Genomic DNA, 22,549 nt, shown 5'->3' on the forward strand with positions numbered 1-22,549 from the left:
GTGTTAAATTGCGTTGATATTACGTGGTGACTTTTTTTCATTGGTCTATGTTTTTTTGAATATGCAGTTGGAAAAATCGGGCCTTTCAGCTTTGAGGCAGAAAGGATGGACTATCACGAGGTAAAGGGGGGGTGTGTGGTGTTTTATGCAAGTGTAGAAACACAAAAAAAAGAGGTGGACAAGGGGTATATTGTAAGAGGCGGTCAGGGAGGATGCAAAGATGTAATAGGGAAAAAAAATCAACAGGACGAAATGAAGCAAAAGGCAAAAAAGAAAGCAAAAGAGGCAATTAATGCTCTGCAGCCTTAACCAGTTGGGGATCACGATCGAATCCCCAATCTGCAAAGAAGCAATCGGGGGTTCTGGCCCCGTTCCCCGGCAAGCAAAAGCAAAGAATGATGTACGGGATACGCAGCACAAGACCTACCAACTGATGAAGCACTATGCAGTAGGTACACGATACATGACAAGGCTAAAAGTCGCAGGCAAAACACCAAGTAACTAGACATCACGCAGTGCTGTACTCAACGTAGAAGAGGGTGTTTTGCGCGGCCAATCGACAGAGCCGTCCCTACCCCCTTGTCGACGATCCCTTTTCCGTCCCCAATTTTCTTTATATTTCTTTTTCTTCCATCCTTCGCGAAGTTTGTGTGGGGTGACGATGGTGGTGGAGCAACGATGACGACGATGTTGGTGAAGTGTGTGGTCTCGCTTTTCGGGTAGCAATCGACGACAAGTTTATGGAGGCTTTTTTTTTTTTTTTTTTTGTTATTATCATCGTCTTCATTATTACTGCTACTGTTCCTGTTATCGCTGTTGGCTTTCCAATCGCCAAAAAAAAAAAAACTTGTTCCATCACGGGTACAGTTTAATTACACAAACTTTTCTTCTCATTCTCTTGGCCCTACCGGTACTTTTCCTGACATGGTAAAAGGGTTACAGTAGCTTTCTGAGTGGTAAGTTGGCTTGGTCGGTTCGCCCCAGAAAAAAAAAAGGCTGTGTGGAGAGAGCCCTTTTTTTGTTGCTTTAACAAACGTCACTGGTGGGCTCAACGAAATTTGGCCGGGAGGGTGAGCGAGTCAGTTCAACATGGTGATGATCACCAAGGCATTGAGTGGTATCATTTACCAGGAGATGATTATCCAAGTCAGCCGGTAAAAGAAGAGCCCAGAGCACCCGACCTTTTGGTTCGCAGACTAATTAGTGCTCGACCAATATATGATATCATCCACGTGGTATCACGAAGCTCTTGTGGAGATTCCCTTTCAAAGTTGGAATACCCTGTTGGTAGGTGCGCTTAATCCTACTCTTCTACCAAGCCATCGGATAATTAGATCTAAAGTTTCCAAGCTTGGAAACAAAGAAAGACGCGATGATGGGGGAATACCACGTAGATGCAAAGATCAGCATGAGCGTTTTTCTGTTTCCTCTCTCTCGCTATTACCTGCCGAGGTTTACCCCTCCTTTTTCCTGTCACCGTTGGTTTCTTGTCCTTTCCCTCAGCGCCGCTGTGCGACGATCTCACGGAAAGCTCTTGTTGCGCATTTGTGGATCTCTTGCTTCCCGGAAATGGTTCCCCGGGAGAATGGATTCTCTCGTAGCCAGTCAGGAAGTTGGCAGTGGTCAGTTTTTGCATGAGGCCGCAGTGGCTGGACTTCAATCTAAGCATGTAAGCTGCAGCCGCAAAATGGGTACAGGTACCGGGCGAACCACAACCAAGAAAAGTACATTTCCGTCACTGGGCATCAAGAAAAAACAAAACAAAACACGAGAATCTGCCCAGCTACAAGATAACCAACCTCACAGTATCAAAATTCGGCATTCAAACAACATAACCGAGACCCATAGGGCTGGCTGGCAAAAACCCGGAGCGGTCTGACGAAAAGGGGAGGAGAAAAACCGCTCAGTTTGCCCATCCGTGATGCGGCCAAGCCAGTTATGCCAGATCCATCATGGTCCACCTCCCTCCTCGCTACCGTTCGTGACGAGATTACAGCCTCGAGGGAGGATACCTACAGCACCTTGGTATCCTACCCTACCTTTCTTTGCCTTGCTTGCCTGCCTACCTAAACTGCGCTTCACCTTCCCATTTTCAGTCAGGCAATTTACACCCACACCCACCTTTGGTGTATTATTATTATTGTTATTATTATTATTTTTTTATTATTATTTTTCTCTCCCTGGGTCGGAAATCATCATATTGCTTCTCCTGGATTCCGAATGCGACAGCAAAAACCCAGCGAAACAACTCGTGACACGTCTGAATAAAGTGAGTCGCGCATTCTCCTTAGCGCGCGCCACAAGGACGCCGGGCAGTTCGTCGGGTGTCAAAAGTTCGCTTTGGAAAGGCTTGAAGCGTACGGAGCTTAGTAGGTACAAATCGTTGGAGAGAAGGGAGGGGTGTGGGTGGTCTGTGCTGTGTACTCTATAGTCGTTCTTTTTTGCCCGTTTTTTTACCTAAGCGATACCAAATTCTGAAGTGTCACCCGCAAGCTTATCAACTAGCGATGGCATGAATCTAGACCCTCTCCCCCTCAAGGCTAAAAGCTACAAGCTAGACTCGCAAGCGACGTCAAACTAGGACCAAAGCAGGCGGCGTCGGTTCGTTCTTTTCTTGTCAAACAAGCGCCCCCTTTCGCCCGGCTCCCAAATCGGACCATGATGAAGTTTTAGCTGGTGGGGAACTGCCCTGTCAGGTTTACTAGATCCCTTCGCCAAGCACACCGGCTTCGGTGCTGAAAGCCGTTTCGAGCCTGGCTGTAGCACCCGGCTTGGCCCAGGTTGGTGGTATATGGAGGAGCAAGGGGGCTTCTTTGGAGAGATTCGAGGGGGATAATGTCAACATGCAACCAACCATGTCGGATCGTGCTGGATTTTACTTCTCTTGCCAATCAATCAAGTCAATGCGACTCGATAATGGAATAGAAAACCTGGCTGTGCATGTTTAAGCGTCTTGTGCTCATTTCATTTCGTTTCTTCTTCCCTTGCCTAGACCGCGTTGCTTTCTTCTCCTATCCCCAGCTACCAATCCCGCTCTGGGCAGAAAACCCGCGGATCTGTTGCAGGGGCATCATGCTGTCGATCTTCAAAAACCACACTTTAATTAGCTTTGCTTGCTGCATACGACGAAAAGTAAGACCAGAGAAAATCGACTGATATCTTTTCTCCTGGTCTTTTTTTTCTCTGCAGATACTTTCTTAGTCTCGCGTGAACTAGGCCAAAGTCTGTTTTACCACCTTCTCTAGCCTGATGTTTTGACTCATGATGTTGTCAAAATCGGGCCGCTGCTGTTAGGCTGTACCGGTAAATCACAAGTCGGACGACATCTCTTCCCCCTAAGACGCGTGGCTAGGTCCCTATCTGATCGACAATTTTCCCTCGTTCCGTCGGATGTTATAACATTCGAGTAGAGATTTTTATAGCTGTTCGAAGTACTTCACCATGCCTAATCTGGTTACCGCGTAGTATTTGTGACAAGACCACCAACAGATGTTGGAAGATGTTGAATTCTCCGAATTGGCATTGGTTATCTCACGTGGTTGCTCCTCTCCCTCTCCAAAAGATAAAAAAAAACCAAAAAAAACCGACGTGATTGATTTGATCGGAGTTGTAGTGGAACCGGGTAGATCCCTCCACGCCCATCATCCAGTAATCTTTGCTGCCATTGGTCGGCTCGCTCCCAGTTCGCAAAAACCCCTTGGAGATGATCGACAAGATGCCCCTCAGCTCAATCTCCAATAAATCTCACAAAGACGAAATTGGAAATGCCCACAGATTTCCCCTTTCGGGCCAATAACTCAATTGGGTCAGCAACTCGCCCTTTTTGGCCTTTTTGCGCACCGAACTTTGGGGTTGTTGCTTTTTTTCCCACAGCTGGGAGATTACAAGATTGCCGGATGCCATGGGGGTAGTTTAAGCAACACAAGGCAGAGGGAAAATCTTGGAGTACCTGGTAAAAAAAAAAATCTCCAATTTGTGAGATCAGATCCCCATAGCAGTTAGGGTAGGTGGATATGGATTACTTCAGCCTTTTCAAGCCTTTTTTTTTTTTTTTTTTTTTTTTTTCAAGTCGCTAAAGCAAAGAGGCTTTTGCAACCTATGTCAGTCACCCACATGTGCGACGTGCTTCATTTCACCTCACGTTCTATACGCCGCCTCCTTGATTCCACAATTCAGAGTCAGTGAAAAGCCGCAGCTGAGTTCCACAGCAACAAACTTTGAACCGCGCTTGTCAATCGTGCCCCGGTTCATCTCATATCTTTGTAATCAGTTTGTGTTCTAGTGCCCATTTCACAGCACGATTCTGTCTGATCTTCAGTGCTTTTGGTTGCGTCCACGTCTGGATCAAGTAATACGGAGTACGTGAATGTCTGCAGCCCCATGCCGTCGTACCGTCGTACTACTCGTTTCTCATTTTCTGCTGCTTGAAAACCTAAAAGCTACGGGGTAATTTGAATTGGTTTAGCAGGGTACAGCGTTGTAGGAACCACTTTAAGGGTCCTTCGGTTTCGTACAGCTCGATTAGTTCCAAGACAAACTACATTGGCCTGGGAGGCTTGGTAGGCATGCATGTTGCTGGGCCCTACTTGTGATTTGAGACCCTTTTCGCCTCAATTGAACATCACTTCGTCGAGGCAAAGACACGGTAAGGCCAGCACGGCATTGATGGATGGTCGGCTAGCTCCTCCGCCTACAGCCATCCTAAAAACTACTGGGACCACCCCTGGCGGCTGGTTTGTCCCCAACAGTGGGGGCAATCATTTTTTTATCATTTCTTTCAGTGCCTTGGCACTCCGCCCTGCTGTTGCCGGTAAGCGCACCCGCCGAAAAGCTTGGTATCTCATACGCATTGTGCCAATCAGACAGATGGGGGCCTGCCGAGATGTTGTTTGTGACAGTCAAATATTTCCGATGTCAATTTACGATACAATGTCGCACAATGACTTGCAAACTTGTCAAGACTTTCCGGATCGGGTTGCATATCTTTTCTGCGCAGTACCAAAAAAAACCTGTCGGCAGGTCGGCAAGTCGGCAGGTCGGCAGGTCGGCGTATTAATCCAAACCGTTCTCTCTACCTGCAAGCATACCTACCTGGCAATGATGCAATAAGATATGTCGCTCTTTTTTTTTCCACACGGCTTTCGTACGGCACCCGCGATGCACCATGTTGATTGTGATCAGTCTGCGATAAATCCTGGCCAATGCGGCAAAGGCATCCTGAATACCACGTAATATTATATCAATACCACGTAATCAAACATGATGGTAGCATTACAGTGTAAACATGGTCATGCGTGAACGTTTCCTGAGTTGGTGTATGTTTCGTCTATACCAGCTAACCGAACCCAGCTGAACGCCCACACGAAAATCGCATTTGACATAATTTTGAGAAAAGGGCTGGAAGTATGAAATAGAAAATGCACAATAAAATAACAAATACGTGAAATGAGTTCAATTGACTGCAGATGATGCCTCGATTGTTGAGCAAGGCGATCAAGAGACACTGAGCTGACCCGATGTCCAGCCTTGTGCCCTACCAAGCGTACGACGTAATTAGGACGTACCTGCATGGCGTCAAAACCCGTCAGCCTAGCCTCGACTTTTCCCCCCTTCGCTGCGTGCCGTGCCAGCACTATAACTTGACACTACTGCTGTCATCCCGCAACGTAGCGCCACAAGCCTACCCGTGTGTGGCGCTTCGTCTAGCTCCGGTTCTTAGCTTGAAAATTTGTAAGTGATTAGCAACCTTGCAACCACGCATTTCTTGTCTCAAAAAGCCTGTACGTAGGAAGGAAAAAAAGAGTCTTAGGTAACCATTCATGGTTGGTGGCGGCGGATTTTCGTCCCGTTGAGCCAAGAATGTCGTCAATGGCAGCGTTTGGGCACGAGGCAAAACAAGCATGAGTTGGGATGGTCGAAACTTGAGACGATCAAACACCGATCAACGTGGTCGCCGGGGCCCTGGAGAAGGGCGAGCAGTAAAAAGCGGGTTCGTTCACCCGGCTTGTCTTCTTTCTTGTTGGGTGAGGCTTACATACAGAGGGACGGCGATGGCTTGGGTTGTTATGTCTGGGTTTGCCCAGTCATGTCAAGGCACGGATTTTCCCACGGACCAGGAAGCCTTGGGTTGACGCGGAGAGAATTGCCAGCGTGATGCTCGCCTGCCCCACAGTCAGTGGCGTTGACAAGCCTCTTGCGACAGATCAATAGTGTGAATCCGGAGGCATTGTTTCTTTAACGATCCCGGGCCGTTGTGGAATTTCCCTTTCATCCTAATCATTACATTGTGGCTGCTGCGTCACACTTTGAGAACGTGAGGTCGGTGGCTTGGTGGGTTTCGGTCTATTTTCCCCCTCAAATTTGGTTCACGATGTTACAAAGCGCATGGAGCGAACAATGGTGTGATTATTGATTGATCACAAAAGAGAGCATTGAAATGGATACCGCGCACGTGCGGGCAAGTCAACACCAAAGGGACTCCTGCTGCATTTGTGGTGGGTCCCACCCAAAGATTGCCGATACCTTAAAGGTAATAATCCACGACCAACAGCACCAAGCATGCATTTTTGTGGTTGGGGTCGCTTTTTTTCTCGCCCTTGGTGCCGCCCCACGCCCGTAACGACCAGCCTGAGACTGACCCTGCGCAGAAAGTGATTTTCAGGAGGAGCAAATCCAAACAATTATTACAATTAACCATAACCAGTGTGCTGGGTGTCGTTTTCTTTTTTTTTTTTTCTTCGTTGATTGGTACGAAGAGTAAACAAGGGGAACCAAGAGGCAACAAAGTAGTAAATTTCTACGCAACGCTGCATGACATGTTCTGGACCCCATTGTGCAGACTCGATTGCATCTGAATTTCTACGCTAGTGCTGTAGTTAGCCCGATTTTGCCGTATAGGATGAGATGAGATGGATACGCCCCGAAAAAAATAAGAAGAATAGACGAGACGAATTGCACCTAGGCTAACGGGGACTCTATCCCCTTTGACAACAAGCACAAGCAGTCGGCCAAGACGAGCCAGTCCAGTCTCGGAATCTAGATCGCGTCTAGGTCAACTACCCTTGCGGGATAGTACATAGGCGAAGACGACATAAGCTCTTTCGGAACCTCGAGGGCTCGTGCAACATCACAACCACAAGCACACCCGGCCGGCACACACCACAGTACCACCACAGCAGGCCAGGCCTGAGGTTTCACATGCCCCTCCTGAACTGTACGGTACCAGACAGGGCCCGTCAGCATCCGAAAACCACCCTTGTTTCCCATTTGTCGTGGCGGGGAGGATTTGCATCCAGCCTTGGGTAGCACATCGATGATGTGATGCATGGAGGTTGAGCTTGTGGACTTGAGTTGCACAACCTGATTGACCTGGACTACGTAAACCTGAATGTTGGATCAAGCATGCTTGCTGCATCAATGATAAAAATACCGGCGAGATCTGCCGTGAATTCTAAAAATGGGCCAAAGTCCGCTTTATCCGCCTTGGATTTTTAGTGCATGTGCATGCCTGCCTGACAATATATTGCAGGACAAGACCCCTAGAAAAATCGCTATGGGCGACGTGGTGAGATCGTCAGGAGTATAGTCCTACCTTGTAGACAAAATAGATTCTAGAATGCTTGAGATAGGTTTATGCACGGGAGGATCGAGCGCTGTGGTTTACGCAACTTAATTTCAATTTTGTTTGGTTTCATCAGGTTGCATAGGTATTTTCAGGGTGGCTTTTACACTTTTTCTTTTTTTCTTTTTTTGGTCAGTTAGCATTACAGTGTTGACACAAAACCCAAGTCAGTTCACGGTGAACCAACCACGTTAATCCTATTAGATCTTCAAGCACATATCTACTTTGAGTTGAATATCAAACAGGCAGGGCTAAAAAAACCATCTGATCTACATGAACGATTCAGTCGGACTGACGGACCGATTTCCCCATAGATAGACTTTTTGGCAGCATTGCTGCGTATACCAATGGAAGGGAACCATGTGCTTGGCGTTCTGTTATCGCGGCTCTACCTTGAACCTGGCTCCCATTTGAAGTTTGTATCTCAACTGTCATATATGCAAAGTTGCGACCGACAATAATAGCCCAGCTCCAGCATCAGACGTGTCGATCTAGACCAGGAAGCACTGCCTTCAGCCTTTGGCACTATTCCCTGCTTCGGCTACATCGTCGGCCAAGCTGCCGACGTTTGGGCTGGAACCGAAAATCCATATCATTTGGATGCATGAACACTTAGCACGCCTAGAAAGGCGCTGATCGTGGCAACAGGCAGACCGGCAACCAACTCCTGGGGAAGTGGGCTGGTTGGGCAAAAAAAAAAAAAAAAAAAAAAAAGATGAAGAAGAAAGTAGAACAAGATAAGCTAACAGTGAAGAAGAAGCAAAAAGACAGTGAGCTGCAGCAAACACTTCTGGGCGTCTCGGCAAGGCATTGGTGTTCCCAAGACACCCTGCAGCAAATCCGGAACATTCTCAGATGTGCCATCCTGTCATTGTCTCGGATTTGCAAACTGAGTTGTGCAATACGAGCCCCTGGCAGGTTTGCGTGGTATAGAGTCACTGTCCGAAACTAAAATGATATGTTCAGGGCTGGTGGGCAAAGTCGCATGAGAACTAACGCCAATCACATCTGAAGATCATGAAAATAGAACCATAACTGCTGGGTAAATCCTTTGAATCCTCGTGGTTCTTTACTCGTGCACCGGGCGCTGCCTCTCTGGAGAAGCAACTAATTAAACCATGACCCTACTCCGTACTGCCCGTGCGACAAATCTTATTCTGCATGCCTATACTATTTACAGCACCGATAATGATGAGTAGCACAGCATAGAGATGAAGGGATGGAGATGCACACATTAATTAAGGAGTAACAAAATAGAAACAACACAGCCCAATTGGCCTCCAGGGACAACTGCCTGTCAATCAACTCTCAGTGACGCAGAAAGAACAGAATGGCCGAACAGATGGCAGCAGTCAGTTTTAGGTTTTTTGAGATGGCAGATGGGCACTTCGGACAGATGGGAAAAGGTTGGTTATTCGACTCGAACGAAAACAGATCATTCTCACATCTATCAGAAGTTACCAGCCAAGCCAGTCCTTTCCTGAGAGTTACGGCACGGCATAAGATCAGCCTGATGATCCGGTTACAAACACAAACTCCTCGGGAGGGGGGGTTAGCCCACGGGGCAAGGCTCCCGTCCAACGCATTGACGGGGCAATCGTCTGCTGCGCTGTTGCAAAGAACAAAAAAAGAGAGAGGGCAGGGCAATTCTTCAGTTTGGTAAATGTGTGTGTGCGTGTACTCCTACTGTAGCACTTCGACTCGCTCCTCGTCTCAAGTCCCCTCGCGACGACCCGGGTGAGCCCCTGTCCCAAAACACCACCATGGAACCGGGGGAAAAGTAGTGGGTAATTAATTATGAGAGAGAGGGTGTGAGGATAAAACACAATCCCCGTCACTGCATGGCGATATCCTCTTTTTTTTTTGTCCCTTTACCCTCTGTCTCTCTCTTTTTGTCCAGGGATTTAGGGCGTGAACAGCGTGACTGACGAAATATTCCCCGCAAGGGTCGGCCAACTTCCTAAAATTGGTAAGACTGACCCGAGGCCGGCCGTCTGCAAACCCCACCAGCCCAGCCTGCGAATCTGCGAATCGTGGATCGAGGTGTGCGGTAAGGTGTAGGGAACCACAACAGGCGCCCTGACTCTCCATAGTTGAGTTGACAAAGCGACCTAAGCCAAGAGGCGAAATTGATTTTCAAGGTTTTTTTGGTGATGGGGGCTTGGACCTCGAGGCTCCCAGATGATTCTCGTAGGGTGTACCATAGTAATCCAGCAGGGTTTTGGTCGATCGATTGAGATTTGATGGCATGAAGATACGAAGCGCGGTTTTATTTCCATGTTGTATATGAATGCAAGAGCGAAATCTTCCTTATGCAAATCTCTGCCTTTTGTGCGTGACTCTGACGATTGGATCGTTGACTGACTCTCTAACTTGACAGCGCTAGATTTACTGGGTTAGCGTTAGCTGGACGTTAGGTCGGCGGGCACCATAGGGTTCGGGTAGGTAGGTACCTACTGTACTGCATGTATTTACGTACAGCAAGTACGGTACAGTTAGTTGATTCGCAAAGCAACAAAAGGCTGGGCTGCAAACCCTGGCCCGTGCATCAACCAGTCAACGTTTGGCCTCTGGCGATCCTAAGAATCCTGGCGCCTTTCAACATCCCTCGATCTCATCCCGCTCTCCCGGCCACAGGATAGCCCACACCACCAGCCTGCAGGACAAGAAGCAAAATATTTCTTTTTTGTAAAATAATACTAATAATTATAATAAAACCTTCTTTTTCCCCTACTCCGTTAACAACTCATCGCCCACATCGGCCCCCAACCCCCTGTAAACCAATACCATACCCCCCTTGGTCGCACGAGCAAGGGTATCTCCCAGCAGCTTGCGCTGTCAAGCACGACCTGTCAGGATTGGGCCGAGAAAACCACACCCTTTCTTTTCACTGATCAGCGGGATCCCGGCCTCTGTCGTAACTCCTTCAGAGGTCCACTTGCAGCACTTGTGACCGGCTGTCGTTGTTGCCATTGCCCCAGGGATCAACGGTGTGGATGCGCTCGCTTGCCGGTCTCCAGCTTTTCGAACCCCCTGCCTTGTATTTTTTGTCTCTTTTTTTTTCTTTTTTTTTTTTTCTTCCTTTCCTGCGCTGCCACCCTGCCATGGGCCATGCCCTGTCCTTTGGACACACTCCCTGCTGGGTCGATGGGACCGACCTCCGCTGGGAACGAGCAAATCCCATTTCGGGAGATCTGACAGTGAAAAACAAATCGTCGGTCCTCGACTGCCCGCTTCCTACTTAAATCTCCACCCCTCCCTCCTCCCGGCCTTCCCGATATCTTGACTTTCCCGATTCAAGATCACTTTTCCCCAAATTTATATATCTCCTCAGCTGGTCCTCGGGTCTACTGTCAATCCTCTTAATATCTATTTACATACAAGCCAAAGCCCACGATAATACACGAAACCCAAAATCATCAAAACCAATTAGACCCGCTACGCCTCTAGACATCGACGACATCACTGTCCCTTACGAACAAACAAGCAACGAACCAACTTTCACTTTACCGTCACTACACCAAAAATGGCCGCCACCATGATACAACAGCCCTACCCAATTCATCAGCAGCAGTCGCAGTACAGCTACATGGTTCAGCCTCAGGGCCCGCCTTCGCCGCCCATGGACGACAACAAGTGCTCGCTTCCATCCATCTCGAACCTGCTCGGCTTGGCGGATCAAGGATCACCAACCTCGGAGACCTCGGCCCAATTCCGCGAGGAGCAGAAGCAACAACAAGGTTAGTTGCTACTGGAAAGCAGGCAACCAAAGGAAACAATTTGGCAGTGATTCTAACCTCACAAACAGCAGCACAACAATCAAGACCCAACTCGTCACACTATAGCAATGCAGTCCAGTCTGTGCGCCAGGGCATCCCGCCAACGCCGCCAATGACTTCTGAGACCTCATTCGACGGTTACAACTCGCCCTCAAACAAGTCGGTCAGCCAGCTTCCCGCCACTGGCTACTACTTTGAGGCGACGCCACCCCCAGGCCACATGGAGATGGAGCCCCGCCCGCACATGACCAGCGTTTCCAGGGTCCCAGTTCAGGCTCCCTTCGCTCAGTCTGCCTACTCAGCTCCCTATGGCATGGCCCCCAGCAACCCGATGGCGGCCTACTACCCGACGATGCAGCCCACGCCTCCTCCTCAGCAGCCTCAGATCTCTAGCCTTTACTACCAGAGACCCCTTCCTCAGGTAAGCACCAACAGTAGTCAGCAGCAAAAGTATGATTACCAGAGTCTAACATGCAATAGGCCTTCCCTCCCATGCCTGTCAACGTCTCCATGGGTCCTCAGTCTGGCGCCAACCCGTGGCAGCACCACCACTACATCTCGCCATCTGCTGCGGCATCTTTCCCTCAGTCCCAGGACCGCTACATCTGCCAGACCTGCAACAAGGCATTCTCCCGCCCGAGCTCCTTGAGGATACACAGCCACTCGCACACTGGCGAGAAGCCTTTCAAGTGCCCTCACGCCGGCTGCGGCAAGGCTTTCAGCGTGCGCAGCAACATGAAGCGCCACGAGAGGGGCTGCCACAACTATGACAGCAGCAGCAGCAACGGCACCGCCATGCACTGATGGAGGTGACTAATGTAATCGACAATAAGCCAAAACAGCTTCAGCGATAATCACCTACAAGAACGAAAAAGAAAAAAAGAAAAAAAAAACAAAAACAGCATAGAACCTCTTGCGAAAGAGGAACGTCCATTCACTTTCCATCTTGGAACGCGATTCCTTTTTACAAGGACGCGTCTTTCCACTTGGGCTACCCAAAAAGGGACTGGCGTTTTTTTGATATTAGCATTTGAGCATTTACGTGGGCGTTTGCATTTTTGATTTGTGGGATTTTTTGATGGGAGGTTTTTTATTTATTTATTGTTTTATTCTACTTCTTATGATATACCAATCTTATACTTTTCTGTTCTTTCAGAGTTGCGAGAGAGGCCGGTCTTCCCCAACCTTGAACACAATCTCGGAAAGATGGAGAGGGAAAAGAACTGGGTGGGAAAAAAGACTAGGTTTCTGTTCAAACTTTTTCAAGTCACTCTTTTGCACAACAATGTCTTTTTTACATTCTCTTTCTCTCTTTGTCTTTTCATCATTCTAATGTATATATAGTAGACAAAACCTGATTCTGAGCGAGTTCCGAAAGATCAGGTCATGAGACTAAACTTAGGCAGGCCTCAGTGGCAAAGGAGGCTATAGTATGAAGAGCAAAGAAGAAAAAAAAACCATTTACAATTACAATTGAGACTTTTCAAACAACCTTTAACCTTGTGTTTTTGTCGTGTTCAACTTGTACATCTCCGGAGACATGGGAATTAGGTTGATTTCGTGCTTGTCATATCTGCCGATCACCAGAGTGGCATTATGCAACATGGCGTCAACAGTGCATTTGCCTATTTTTCGATAGCGCGGATCATACACTGGGAAAGATGGGAATATGCTGGCAACAGTTTGTCTCGCTCTCGAAACAACTTTGTTGGAGCTTTCTGGGTTTGTCGGAGGTTTATGACGGCAAACCCGCACATGATCTCACGCTGCAGCGACTTGGCAAAGAAAGATGGCGGCCCCCTCAAGGGTCCTTGGAAGATGTGGGAAAATCTGCCTTGGAAGAGATGGACTTGGATGGGCTGTTGTCAAAATGTGGGTTTGGTGGGAACTGTGCAGTATGTAAGGGGGGAAAAGAGGCAAGTGATCAGCGGGCTTGGCACAGAAGTGTTCCCTTTTTCTTTCTTAGGGGACCAAAGAGTGAGATTGACCAATGATGGGCAAGCAAACCATTGATTACACAAGAAGAAGAAAGGAAAACAAGCTTGAGCAACCTTGGAGAAAAGAGCCTCTTTGATCATTGCTACCAACTTTTTGTTAGTACGGTTGTTAGTTGTTGTTCTCTTTTTTTTTTATTACTCCGACTTTTCTCGAGTTCTACCCCAAATTTGTTTGCGGATGATCGACACTCCAACCCCGACGGCAAATAACAGGGAAATCCGACATGGCTTTTAGTTGGCTCTACAAAGTGGATTGGTCACGAGCAGGAACAAGACAAAAGGTCACACTCGTGATGTGACAACAACTATGTAGCATTGGAGGATAATTCTCTCAATACCCCAGAAAAAAAAATACTCAACAAGTTCAACATGCACGTGTGCAAACAACACTGCCAAGATTTTTGACTGTGTTTCCCGCTGGAGTCCAGACCATGGTAGTGTTTTGATGTGATGACAATAAGCATAAGAGAAAAAAAGGGGGGGACGGACTTTGTGCTTGTGGGAAGCGAGTGTCAAGTACGGGAGCATTGCTGCATCTGTGCACACGGCTAGGTTCCGTAGCAAGAGTATTTCCATTGGTCAGGAGTGACTGGCTATTGAGGACCGTAACGTCAAGACAAGAAAGTCCGAGATGTGATTTCCATGGGTGACTTTCTCAAGGCAAACGGCACGTGGGTGGAACTGGGGGGGCCTTTTTTTCCCTATCTCTTTCCCCCACGAGGGTGAGGTCAAATCCCTCTTGGCAGGGAGGCGACGAACAGCATTGATCTCTGCTCTCTCTGAGCAAAACCAAGGCATGACACGGTCAAGGTAGACTAGGGCCCCAGCCAAACTTGCTCAGCGAACATGACAAAGTTGACGACGTTGTGGGATATGCATCAGGATGTAATTTCGTCGCCAGCTAAACCCTTTCCGCGAATATTGGAGGCATTATGCAATGATGGCAAACATTTTTGCTGTTTTTGGTCTCGTGTACCCCCCAAAACGAATCGAGATTCGGTTTTGGTTACACCTTGACGTCTTATTTTCTCGCTGAGCCGCAAGTGAGGCTGCTCGAGATGTTTCTGATGTCAAATTGTGGGGTTTATAAGCATAACGGAACCCTGAAATGTTTCGAGAGATCCTCGCTCCGCTCACGAAAGAAATCAAAAGGCCCCGCGCCCGGCGGGCTTTGACTGGCTGCCAGCAGAGCAACAAAGCAGGGGGAGAGGGATGATTACCACAAGGGGACGGATTAAAGAGGGGAAGGTCAGAGCGCATTGGCCGGCCGGCTTTGCTGGATGCACAGCAATGGTAACCCATGGTGTTGCTTAACTTTTCGCTACTTGGTACATGGTCGAGGAGAGGAAGAGTGTTGTAAAAATATCAATTGAGAAACATAGGCGGCGTGGGGGCGAGTAATTTGCCCTGACCGTGCTCGAATCATTGTCATGTCAAGTAGGCATCTTTTGGTAACTTTTTGATTAGGTCTGGTAATTACCTAGTTTAGTAGGGGAGCCGAGCAAAAAAAAGAGGCAGAGTCAGTAGAAACAGATGAACGCTGTTTGGCAGAATCAAAAACGACAAGATGATCATCACAGAAAGTGGGCCTCGAGCCAAATCTAACTTGGCATTTAATGCGCAATTCGTTGGATGACTAGTCGACTACTGTATCCTGGCAATTATAGGTAAGGTACCTAGTTACGTATTCTTTCTTCCAAACTGACCACCAGTGCTTCGTCTGTACAACTGAACTGTAGTTGTAGCACCACGTATAGACGGCGATAGGTCCTCGTATCATGTGAATGGCTGCCCAGTTAGCTAATTACAGTTTTGCTCACTTGGCTTCCATCGATCCAACGTGGTAATCTGTCAACTCGACCGGTCTTCGCACCGCCCCAGAGTGGCCGACAGAAAGCAAAGAAAAAAAAGAAGAAAAAAAAAGAGCGGAGGGTCCCGAGAGTCGAGGGGCGGAGCCGGAGCCGGAGCAAATCAAACAGCACGTGAGCAAGATCCAGGACCCTTGCTCTTCTTTCCTTCCCCCACCTTTTGGGGCCTTCTTTTCTGCATACCACGCTATACTGGGTATGAAGGGCAAAATAATACCAGGAATGTGTTTCGAGCACAAATAAAAAAGGACAGCACAAACCAAGAGGGGATTCCAACAAGATGAGGAAAAAAAAGCGGACCGATGCGAAGCGGTCAGCACGACGATGGGGTCAAATCTGCGAACCTTTTGCGCAAGTGGGAATGAATGACCCTTCGTGCATATGTTATGCATCCCTGCGTTGGTGCTGGAGCATTGAAATGTATGCATTTCTACTGGCTTAAAGCTAATCCGCGCAACTGCAACAAGGTGCAGCATCTCACTGCATCTGGCTCATCTGAGTATTGTTACGTGGGAAAATTGATTTTTTTTGGGGGGGCTTGGCTTAATTTACAGCATGCAAGATCTAAAGAATTTTCTTCTAGTTTGCCTTTGTTTCCATTTGGTCAGGGAGCCAACCTGGACGGGATATCCTCGCTAGCTTCAACGGTCGACGAACTGCACTACCCAAGACTATCCACTACAGCGCGTGCCTAGCCTAGCGTCCGTCAACGGCGTCGGGAACCTAGGCAATTAGTTGGTAAGATGGCAGGTGTCGTCTTGTGTAAGTCCGTACGGGTACAGAAGATTCTGCTTACGTCAACAACCACCACCACCAACCGGTGAAGAACCACGAGTAACAAGACGACTCAGGCAGCTTGGGATACCCCGGTATATCCCGCAATATTTGTTGCTGCGCCGGAGTTCCAGATTCGCTTACCGCAGTAATTCAGAAGATCAGCATCTTGATCAAAGCTTATGTACTTACTCGGGTGACACCGCATGCACATAATCCAAAGGGGAGACCTGTCTGTCATTTTTGCGTCTGTTTGTCTATTTTAGAAGGAGATTTGCAAGAAAGAGAGTTGTGCACTTACACGGCGTCAATCGCGGTCTACGCGGCTGTCAACTTTATTTTACGTGACGAGTGCTGGAATTTTGATCCTCCTGTTTTAATTTATGAAAGTTGACAAGTTGCTTGCTGTGAAATTATAGTGCTGAGATTTGCAAGATTTGCAACGGAAAACTCCCGATTGAATTTTTTGGGGTTTTTTTTTTTGTTCTTGTTATCATTGCTTACCGACTGTCACCCTACCCAAACAGTCATACTGTTTCATACTTGACGCCAGAACTGCAACCTTGAGCTCAGCTCGGTCAGCTCAGTTCTGGAACTTGCATGAAAATACAACATCGGAACGGGTCGTGGCCTATTCAGAGTCAAGATACAACAAAATGGTCAGATGGCACCAGCATGCAGCGGGCTGGCAAACTTAATACCACTTTCCTGTCAGATGTGAAAAACTTCAGACCACGACCTCCTGGCGAACGACTCTTCTGCCTTTCGTTTCCCCACACGAGTGGAGGGAAAGGGCACCTTGGGTATCTTAGGTAAGAAAAGAACCGGCTGTGGGGGTGCTCCCACAAAAGCCCATCACCACACCTAAAAAATCTCATCACAGTTTGCCGTCAATTCCGTCCGCGTTCTTTAAAGATTTGACTTGCCGTATTCAGCATGTTTCTTCAACTCCCCCTCTCTATCCCTTTGTACGGTGCCAAAAAGTCCCTTCTCCGTGCTTGCTACTCTGAACAGTTAACTGTAAAACAACAGCACGGAATCGTGGGCTGGAACCAGGGAGATTTTTCTGGGCTGAAACTCGTAAAGCCTCTGCCGAGTGGTAGCCAAGCCAGGCTGCCAAGTCAATTAACCTTAGTTGTGCCCTGGCTGCTACCAGAGATGTGTCGCCGGGACACGGACACAATCCCTACCGCGAATCCCCTCTTCAGTGGTGATCATTTTCATGGGCAAGGTCAGGGGGGAGAAAGGAGGGCCTTGTTGCCTTTCATCCTTTTTTTTTTTTTTTTTTTTGTACACGCACACACATACAAAATACTATTACGTGGTACGTACACAGTAGACACACCCCCCCCCCCCTCCCCCCTACTCTCCACCGTGTTGTCCACCTTTGATCCCGCCCCGACCCACTTCCATGCTAAAGGCGTGTGCCTAAACCAGAGCCACATGGGGCCCGGAACGATCTCAATCCGGTGGGAACCTCTGACGAAAGAGAGAAAAAAATAATAATAATGTAAAAAAACCACAAAATGATACCCTAACAATGAGGCTTGTACGTTAATTGGTACGGCACTACAGTGAGAGGGTACGCCATGTACAAAGTAGAAAAAAAGGACAATAACGACAGCAGCAAGAAAAAAAAAAACCTACCCCCACAATCCCTCCACAGCCAACTTCATTTAAAACCAGACAAACGCAGGGTCCCGCCTCGTCGGCGATTTATTCCCAATGAGGGTAAGCGACCTTTTTGAGAAGACTTGGTAGGGAACAGCAAGCAGAAAAGCAAGACAATGAATGAATAAGAAGCTACAGTATTATCGTGGGAAGCACAACGGGGAGTGGGCAAGAGATCCCGGGAAGCCGCGGACTTTTTTTTTTTTTTTTTGTTCGTGATTAACGGGATGCGTTGGAAGCGGAGATCAGCAGACGACGGAGCGGGAATGTGGGCGTCTTGCGTGAACCTTTGTTTCTTGGTTGTATTTGCTCCCTGATGTTTCAATGTGGCATGTAGCTTCGAAAGAATACCAGAAAGTGCCTCGTAGTCCAAAAGTCAGTTGTGGCGTCAGAGGAGGACTTTACAGTTTTGTTCTGCGGCTAGGCGAGATAGGCCCCCCCTCGGCCCGAGTGGTGTATTTTTTTTGTTGTTCGCCGCATCTGCCGCCGCGTCTTGTTGCAGGGAAAGGGAACTCTAATATACTTCACCGCCGCGTATAGTATGTACTTTGAGATAATTAGGATCATCACTGCCGGCCAGCACCTATGATCAGCGGACGGGATGCTGGGTGCTGCTATTTAGATCTGGGGAAAGAACCCATGTGCAAAAGCATCAAATTTCGCCGACACTCTTTTCCATGTTTGGTCGAGGCTTTCTTGTGCTGCTGAACTCTGAGACTTTAAAGTTTTTTTTTTTTTTTTTCGCAAGATGGCTGGGGGCTGTCTCTGGCGATCGTTTTTAATCCTCCACAGGCAAAAATTTCCCGGCACATTTGGATCAGCCTGTGACGAAAGTTGATCAAACAGATGGGGGCCAGACCAAGCTTAAGGTTGGGGGTTTTGTATCTTCTAGTTCTAGAATGATTGCGCCTTCTGTAAAGGGTGATGATACCCAGCCGAACTCAACCCGGGCTGTTAGGACCGACTTGTGCATGTCTAGAGCGTGGTTATTAGAAAATGGCAGGTGATTGATGTTAAAGGAAAAAAAAAATAAACAACAAGGCACACGTCAAGCGTTCGAAATTAGTTGTGAAATGGACCGGTGGTGCCGAGATCCTGGCATACACACACTATATTTTTAAATTACACCCAGAAGCCACTCCGCGGTAAAGCGGTTTGGAGACAGCGTACAAAGCGTCGGGATACGACAATTGCTACCACGTAACTCTCCTGGTTTTGGGCCGTCTCCACTACCAATACGAAGATGATTTAAGGTAATAATACCATCATCGTACTCTCGAATTAATGGAATAACCTCGCTTTTTCGTATTCACTGGAATGAATTGAATATCCTCAATGTTCTCGATTTTTGTCGAATGATCACCAAAGCCAAACACTAGGAACAACCCTGAATGGGTCTCTTTTTTCCTGGGACAGCTGGACTTGTCTTGATGATCCCAGAGATGAACCATTGCGCATCACACCTGAGGCAGTGGGACTTGTTCATATGCTGGGCTCATCCCCGTGAAGCTTGGTGAAGCAGAGTTTTACTATGGTGGTAGGGGTAAAAACCCCTAGGTTGATCCAGGGTCTTGTAGTTATTTCCAGATCCGGTATGAATCAGAGTTCATCACCGAGCCCACTGATCGTCAGTTTTGGCATAGGGTGCATAATATGCCTACTGACTCTGGGAACTTGTCAAAAAAAGTCAAAAGAGTCAAGGTTGACAGACCGCTCTCAGGCTTCAAGGCTTTGCCCTGTGGCTTTTGAGGGTGTGCCGGACTGACACACCAACGGGATTTGCCGGCCCCGTGCAGATTTGTGCCACCTAATGACTTGAGTGTGGTCTGCCTTGACAAGTGAACGTATGCTTGGACTTGGTGTCAGAGAGCATGTTAGTTTGTGGGCTCGCTGGTCCTGTTTGGGAGCACAATATTTTCCGGAAACTACGTGCTACGTGAATCCTGCCGCTTCTATTCCAGCCGATTACGGCCATGAATGGTCAAGGCCTCGAGTGTCATGTGTAAGCAGTAGTATATGTTAGTTTACATACATAGTGGTAACTCGCCGGGTCAGCTTTACTACCAAGACAGCCTGGTATTCGACATAGATAAACCGTGTACTGTTACTCTCTCTCTTGTAGTCGATGAAGCAGGAATTTCCCAGTAATGTGTTCACCATGTAGGCCCTGCTGGCCTTCTGAGAGATGGCAAGATGTCTCGCTATAAGTTGGTTCAGCCTGCGCGCACACTATGCCGATTGATCATCATACAGTGATCCTTACTTGGCATTCTGTCTAACCCCTAGCCTTGCACACAAGCTTCCTGGTCTCCTTCCTGGTTTATCTAGCGGTAAATAGCTTCATTCGTCTGTTGGTATCAGACAATGTCAACAGCCTGTGTTATCCTAGGGCTCCTATCAGACTAGTTTAAAGAGGATGCTACAAAATATGTCTATCAGACTGTTCCCCTGGAGCGAAAAAGCCTGAAGCTTTGCTTTATAAGTCTACTTCCCGTCGATACCCAAAATAATATCAGATGCCATTCAGGAGATAAATATCTCGGGATGCTCTATCAGTTCCGGTGGACCTGCGTAAAAAGCGCATCTCTAATTGTGACATGTGTGACTTTGGTCTCCCCTTTTCCCCGAGGAACTGGTTGTCAAGTCTGGAAACATACCACAGCCAACTGGCTGAAAGGGACATGGGACAAATATCAAGCCCCATGGTCTGGAATCTGGAGTGTCTGGATTCATTTGTAGGTTGATGATCAATTCCACGGCCGCCAACAGCAGGTCTTGCATCAGAACCACACGATCATACCCGAGCCATGGAGCGCAGAGCTTTGCAACACACATCATCATTAACAAGGTATCAATAACTCTACCAACCCAACCCAACCACGACAAAACCCCCCCTACAGCCACCCGACGGCATGCACCGCCTCGCCGCCGAGGACAGAATCGACATAACCCACCAGCCCCTCCCGCACCCTCCCATCGCTGACCCGCCCGCCCCCGACATCCAACCCAAGCCCGCCGTCGACGACCCTGCTGAGCCCGTAGCGCTCCACCTCCTTGAGCATGCAGGTGCAGAGCGCAATCTCCCGGCTCAGCGCCTCCCTCTCCGCCAGCGTCCTGGCCAGCTCCTCCTCCGCCGCCGCGTACTTCACCCTCGCCCTGCTGAGCCTGGCCTCGAGGGCGCGGTGCTCGTCCTGCGCCGCCTCGAGCAGCGCGAGCTCGCGCTTGAGATCCGACAGCGCCTCGGTCTTGTGCTGCTGCTGCTGCTGCTGCTGCTTCTTCCCCCCCGCGCCGCTTCCGCTTCCGCCCTTTGCGGCGAGCTTGCGCGTCGTCAGCTTGGTCCGGTACAGGCTGTGGATGAAGCCGTCGCGCGCGAGGCCGAACTCGCGCGCCGCCGCGTCGCGGTCTCGAAACGTCCCCGGCAGCTCCGTCCGGCTGATGGCGTCTCGGCGGAGGGACAGCGCCGCGAGGTCCAGTTCGATCTGGTCGCGGATCGTCCGGGAGAGTTGTTTGGTCCTCGATGAGCGGGGTGGCTTGGTCAGCGGCGCCTCGAGGATTTTGAAAAAGTCAGCCATGGTGGTGTTCTTTTATGTTCTTTTGTTTTATGCCTTCCTCAACGGAGCCTGGTTGTTGTAATCAAAAGAAGCTTTCGAAAATAACTACCCTACAAGGTCAAGATGTATTAAATTGTGACCCGAGAACGACGCCAACTGATTTCTCAAAGAAAAAATAAAAATAAAAAAAGTATGGAAGATCTGCCCTTGGTGGCAAGTTTACCGAAAGCGACGACAAGAAACTTATCCTATATTGTCGGACAGCATCACATCGGAGATTGGGGTTGTCCCAAAGCCTTGCACATGCATGTCTGACGTGCCCCCCGGAACGGGCTCGCATCGCAGCTTATGTGCAGCACAAGGGCTGAGTGGCCATAACAGACAACAACCGTGCGTGTCCGCCACAAAATCACAAGGGAAGGGATTGACCGCCGCACAGGATGAAGCACTGCTCCTGTGCCACTTACGCCTCGTCTGGACCGTTGTCTTGAAAAACTCTGCCTGTATGTATGGCCGCATCTACACCGGTCTGTCTCTGTACAAGGATGCGAACTCGAATGCAGCTTCGGTTGTGCGCCTAACCGTGGCATCACCCGGTTTGTGTATCATGGCGCTGTTCGAAGAGGGAAAAAAAGGTGAACGAACACAGAAAAGGGTCCAACTGGAATTAATGACACATAGGTAAGATGCAGTCCATGATATATCGAAATTTGTGATTTAGAGAAAAAATACCCATTGAATCTTGAGGGTTTTTTTTTGGGTTTGCAGAGCAGAAAAAAATGAGATAATGGGATGAATAGAAACATGAGATGGGAATCTTTTGCCGATATTCGTGCAGACCGAGGTAAACGGCTCCTGCGCTGCTCGGCCCGTGAGGTCATCAAGGGTTTTGCTAAGAACAGATTGTTGGAAAACGTATTACACAAAGTAAATGCCATGATTAACAGGAGTAGTAATGAGAAAATCGTCAAGTGAGCCGTGAGGCTTTGCTTTCTTTCTTGTTTTGCTTGGCCGCGAGACCACCCATCCATCTAAGATGGGGTACTGAAGTTTTTAACATGATAGGGAGATGCCAAGCCTGTGAAGTCGAATGAGGTTTGACAGATTGAAGGTATGTGTCGAATTTCATGAAAAAAGAATATACTTATGATTTGGTGGTAAGGACGCGCTTGATATCTTTGTCGACTGGGCGCCTCTGTTTTGGTCCATGTGTATGTCGCTTTTGGGACGCTGCAGTGGTTAAGGTGTGAAGTTGATTTACTTGGAGCAGGGTGCACCAAATCAATGC

General features: G+C 48.4%; 4 protein-coding genes across 4 annotated transcripts; 2 read left to right on the forward strand and 2 right to left on the reverse strand.

The window, feature by feature from the left end:
* Positions 1–2,701: 2,701 nt before the first annotated feature.
* On the reverse strand, positions 2,702–2,884 carry MGG_17886 (uncharacterized protein; the record flags this gene model as incomplete). Its single annotated transcript, XM_003720614.1, has 1 exon — positions 2,702–2,884. Exon 1 carries the CDS (start codon positions 2,855–2,857, stop codon positions 2,702–2,704), a length of 156 nt encoding a protein of 51 aa, XP_003720662.1. The 5' UTR covers positions 2,858–2,884.
* Positions 2,885–10,920: 8,036 nt separating this feature from the next.
* On the forward strand, positions 10,921–12,889 carry MGG_12536 (uncharacterized protein). The gene is made up of 3 exons (XM_003720615.1): positions 10,921–11,361; positions 11,430–11,821; positions 11,881–12,889. Exons 1-3 carry the CDS (start codon positions 11,148–11,150, stop codon positions 12,202–12,204), a joined length of 930 nt encoding a protein of 309 aa, XP_003720663.1. The 5' UTR covers positions 10,921–11,147; the 3' UTR covers positions 12,205–12,889.
* Positions 12,890–20,604: 7,715 nt separating this feature from the next.
* Positions 20,605–21,504, reverse strand: MGG_03025 (uncharacterized protein; the record flags this gene model as incomplete). Its single annotated transcript, XM_003720616.1, has 1 exon — positions 20,605–21,504. The coding sequence occupies exon 1, from the start codon at positions 21,280–21,282 to the stop codon at positions 20,605–20,607; it is 678 nt and encodes a 225-aa protein (XP_003720664.1). The 5' UTR covers positions 21,283–21,504.
* A 64-nt stretch (positions 21,505–21,568) lies between these two features.
* MGG_17887 (uncharacterized protein) lies at positions 21,569–22,236 on the forward strand (the record flags this gene model as incomplete). Its single annotated transcript, XM_003720617.1, has 2 exons — positions 21,569–21,942; positions 22,062–22,236. The coding sequence occupies 2 exons, from the start codon at positions 21,569–21,571 to the stop codon at positions 22,234–22,236; spliced, it is 549 nt and encodes a 182-aa protein (XP_003720665.1).
* Between the last annotated feature and the right edge of the window lie 313 nt (positions 22,237–22,549).

Source organism: Pyricularia oryzae, chromosome 7 (assembly GCF_000002495.2).
Source record: "Pyricularia oryzae 70-15 chromosome 7, whole genome shotgun sequence".
NCBI classification, from domain to species: Eukaryota; Fungi; Ascomycota; class Sordariomycetes; order Magnaporthales; family Pyriculariaceae; genus Pyricularia; species Pyricularia oryzae.

Coding starts and splice junctions, on each gene's coding strand:
- MGG_12536 (XM_003720615.1), top strand. CDS start 11,148: ATGGCCGCCACCATGATACAACAGCCCTACCCAATTCATCAGCAGCAG. Junction 11,362..11,429: donor GGAGCAGAAGCAACAACAAG/GTTAGTTGCTAC, acceptor CCTCACAAACAG/CAGCACAACAATCAAGACCC. Junction 11,822..11,880: donor ACCAGAGACCCCTTCCTCAG/GTAAGCACCAAC, acceptor AACATGCAATAG/GCCTTCCCTCCCATGCCTGT.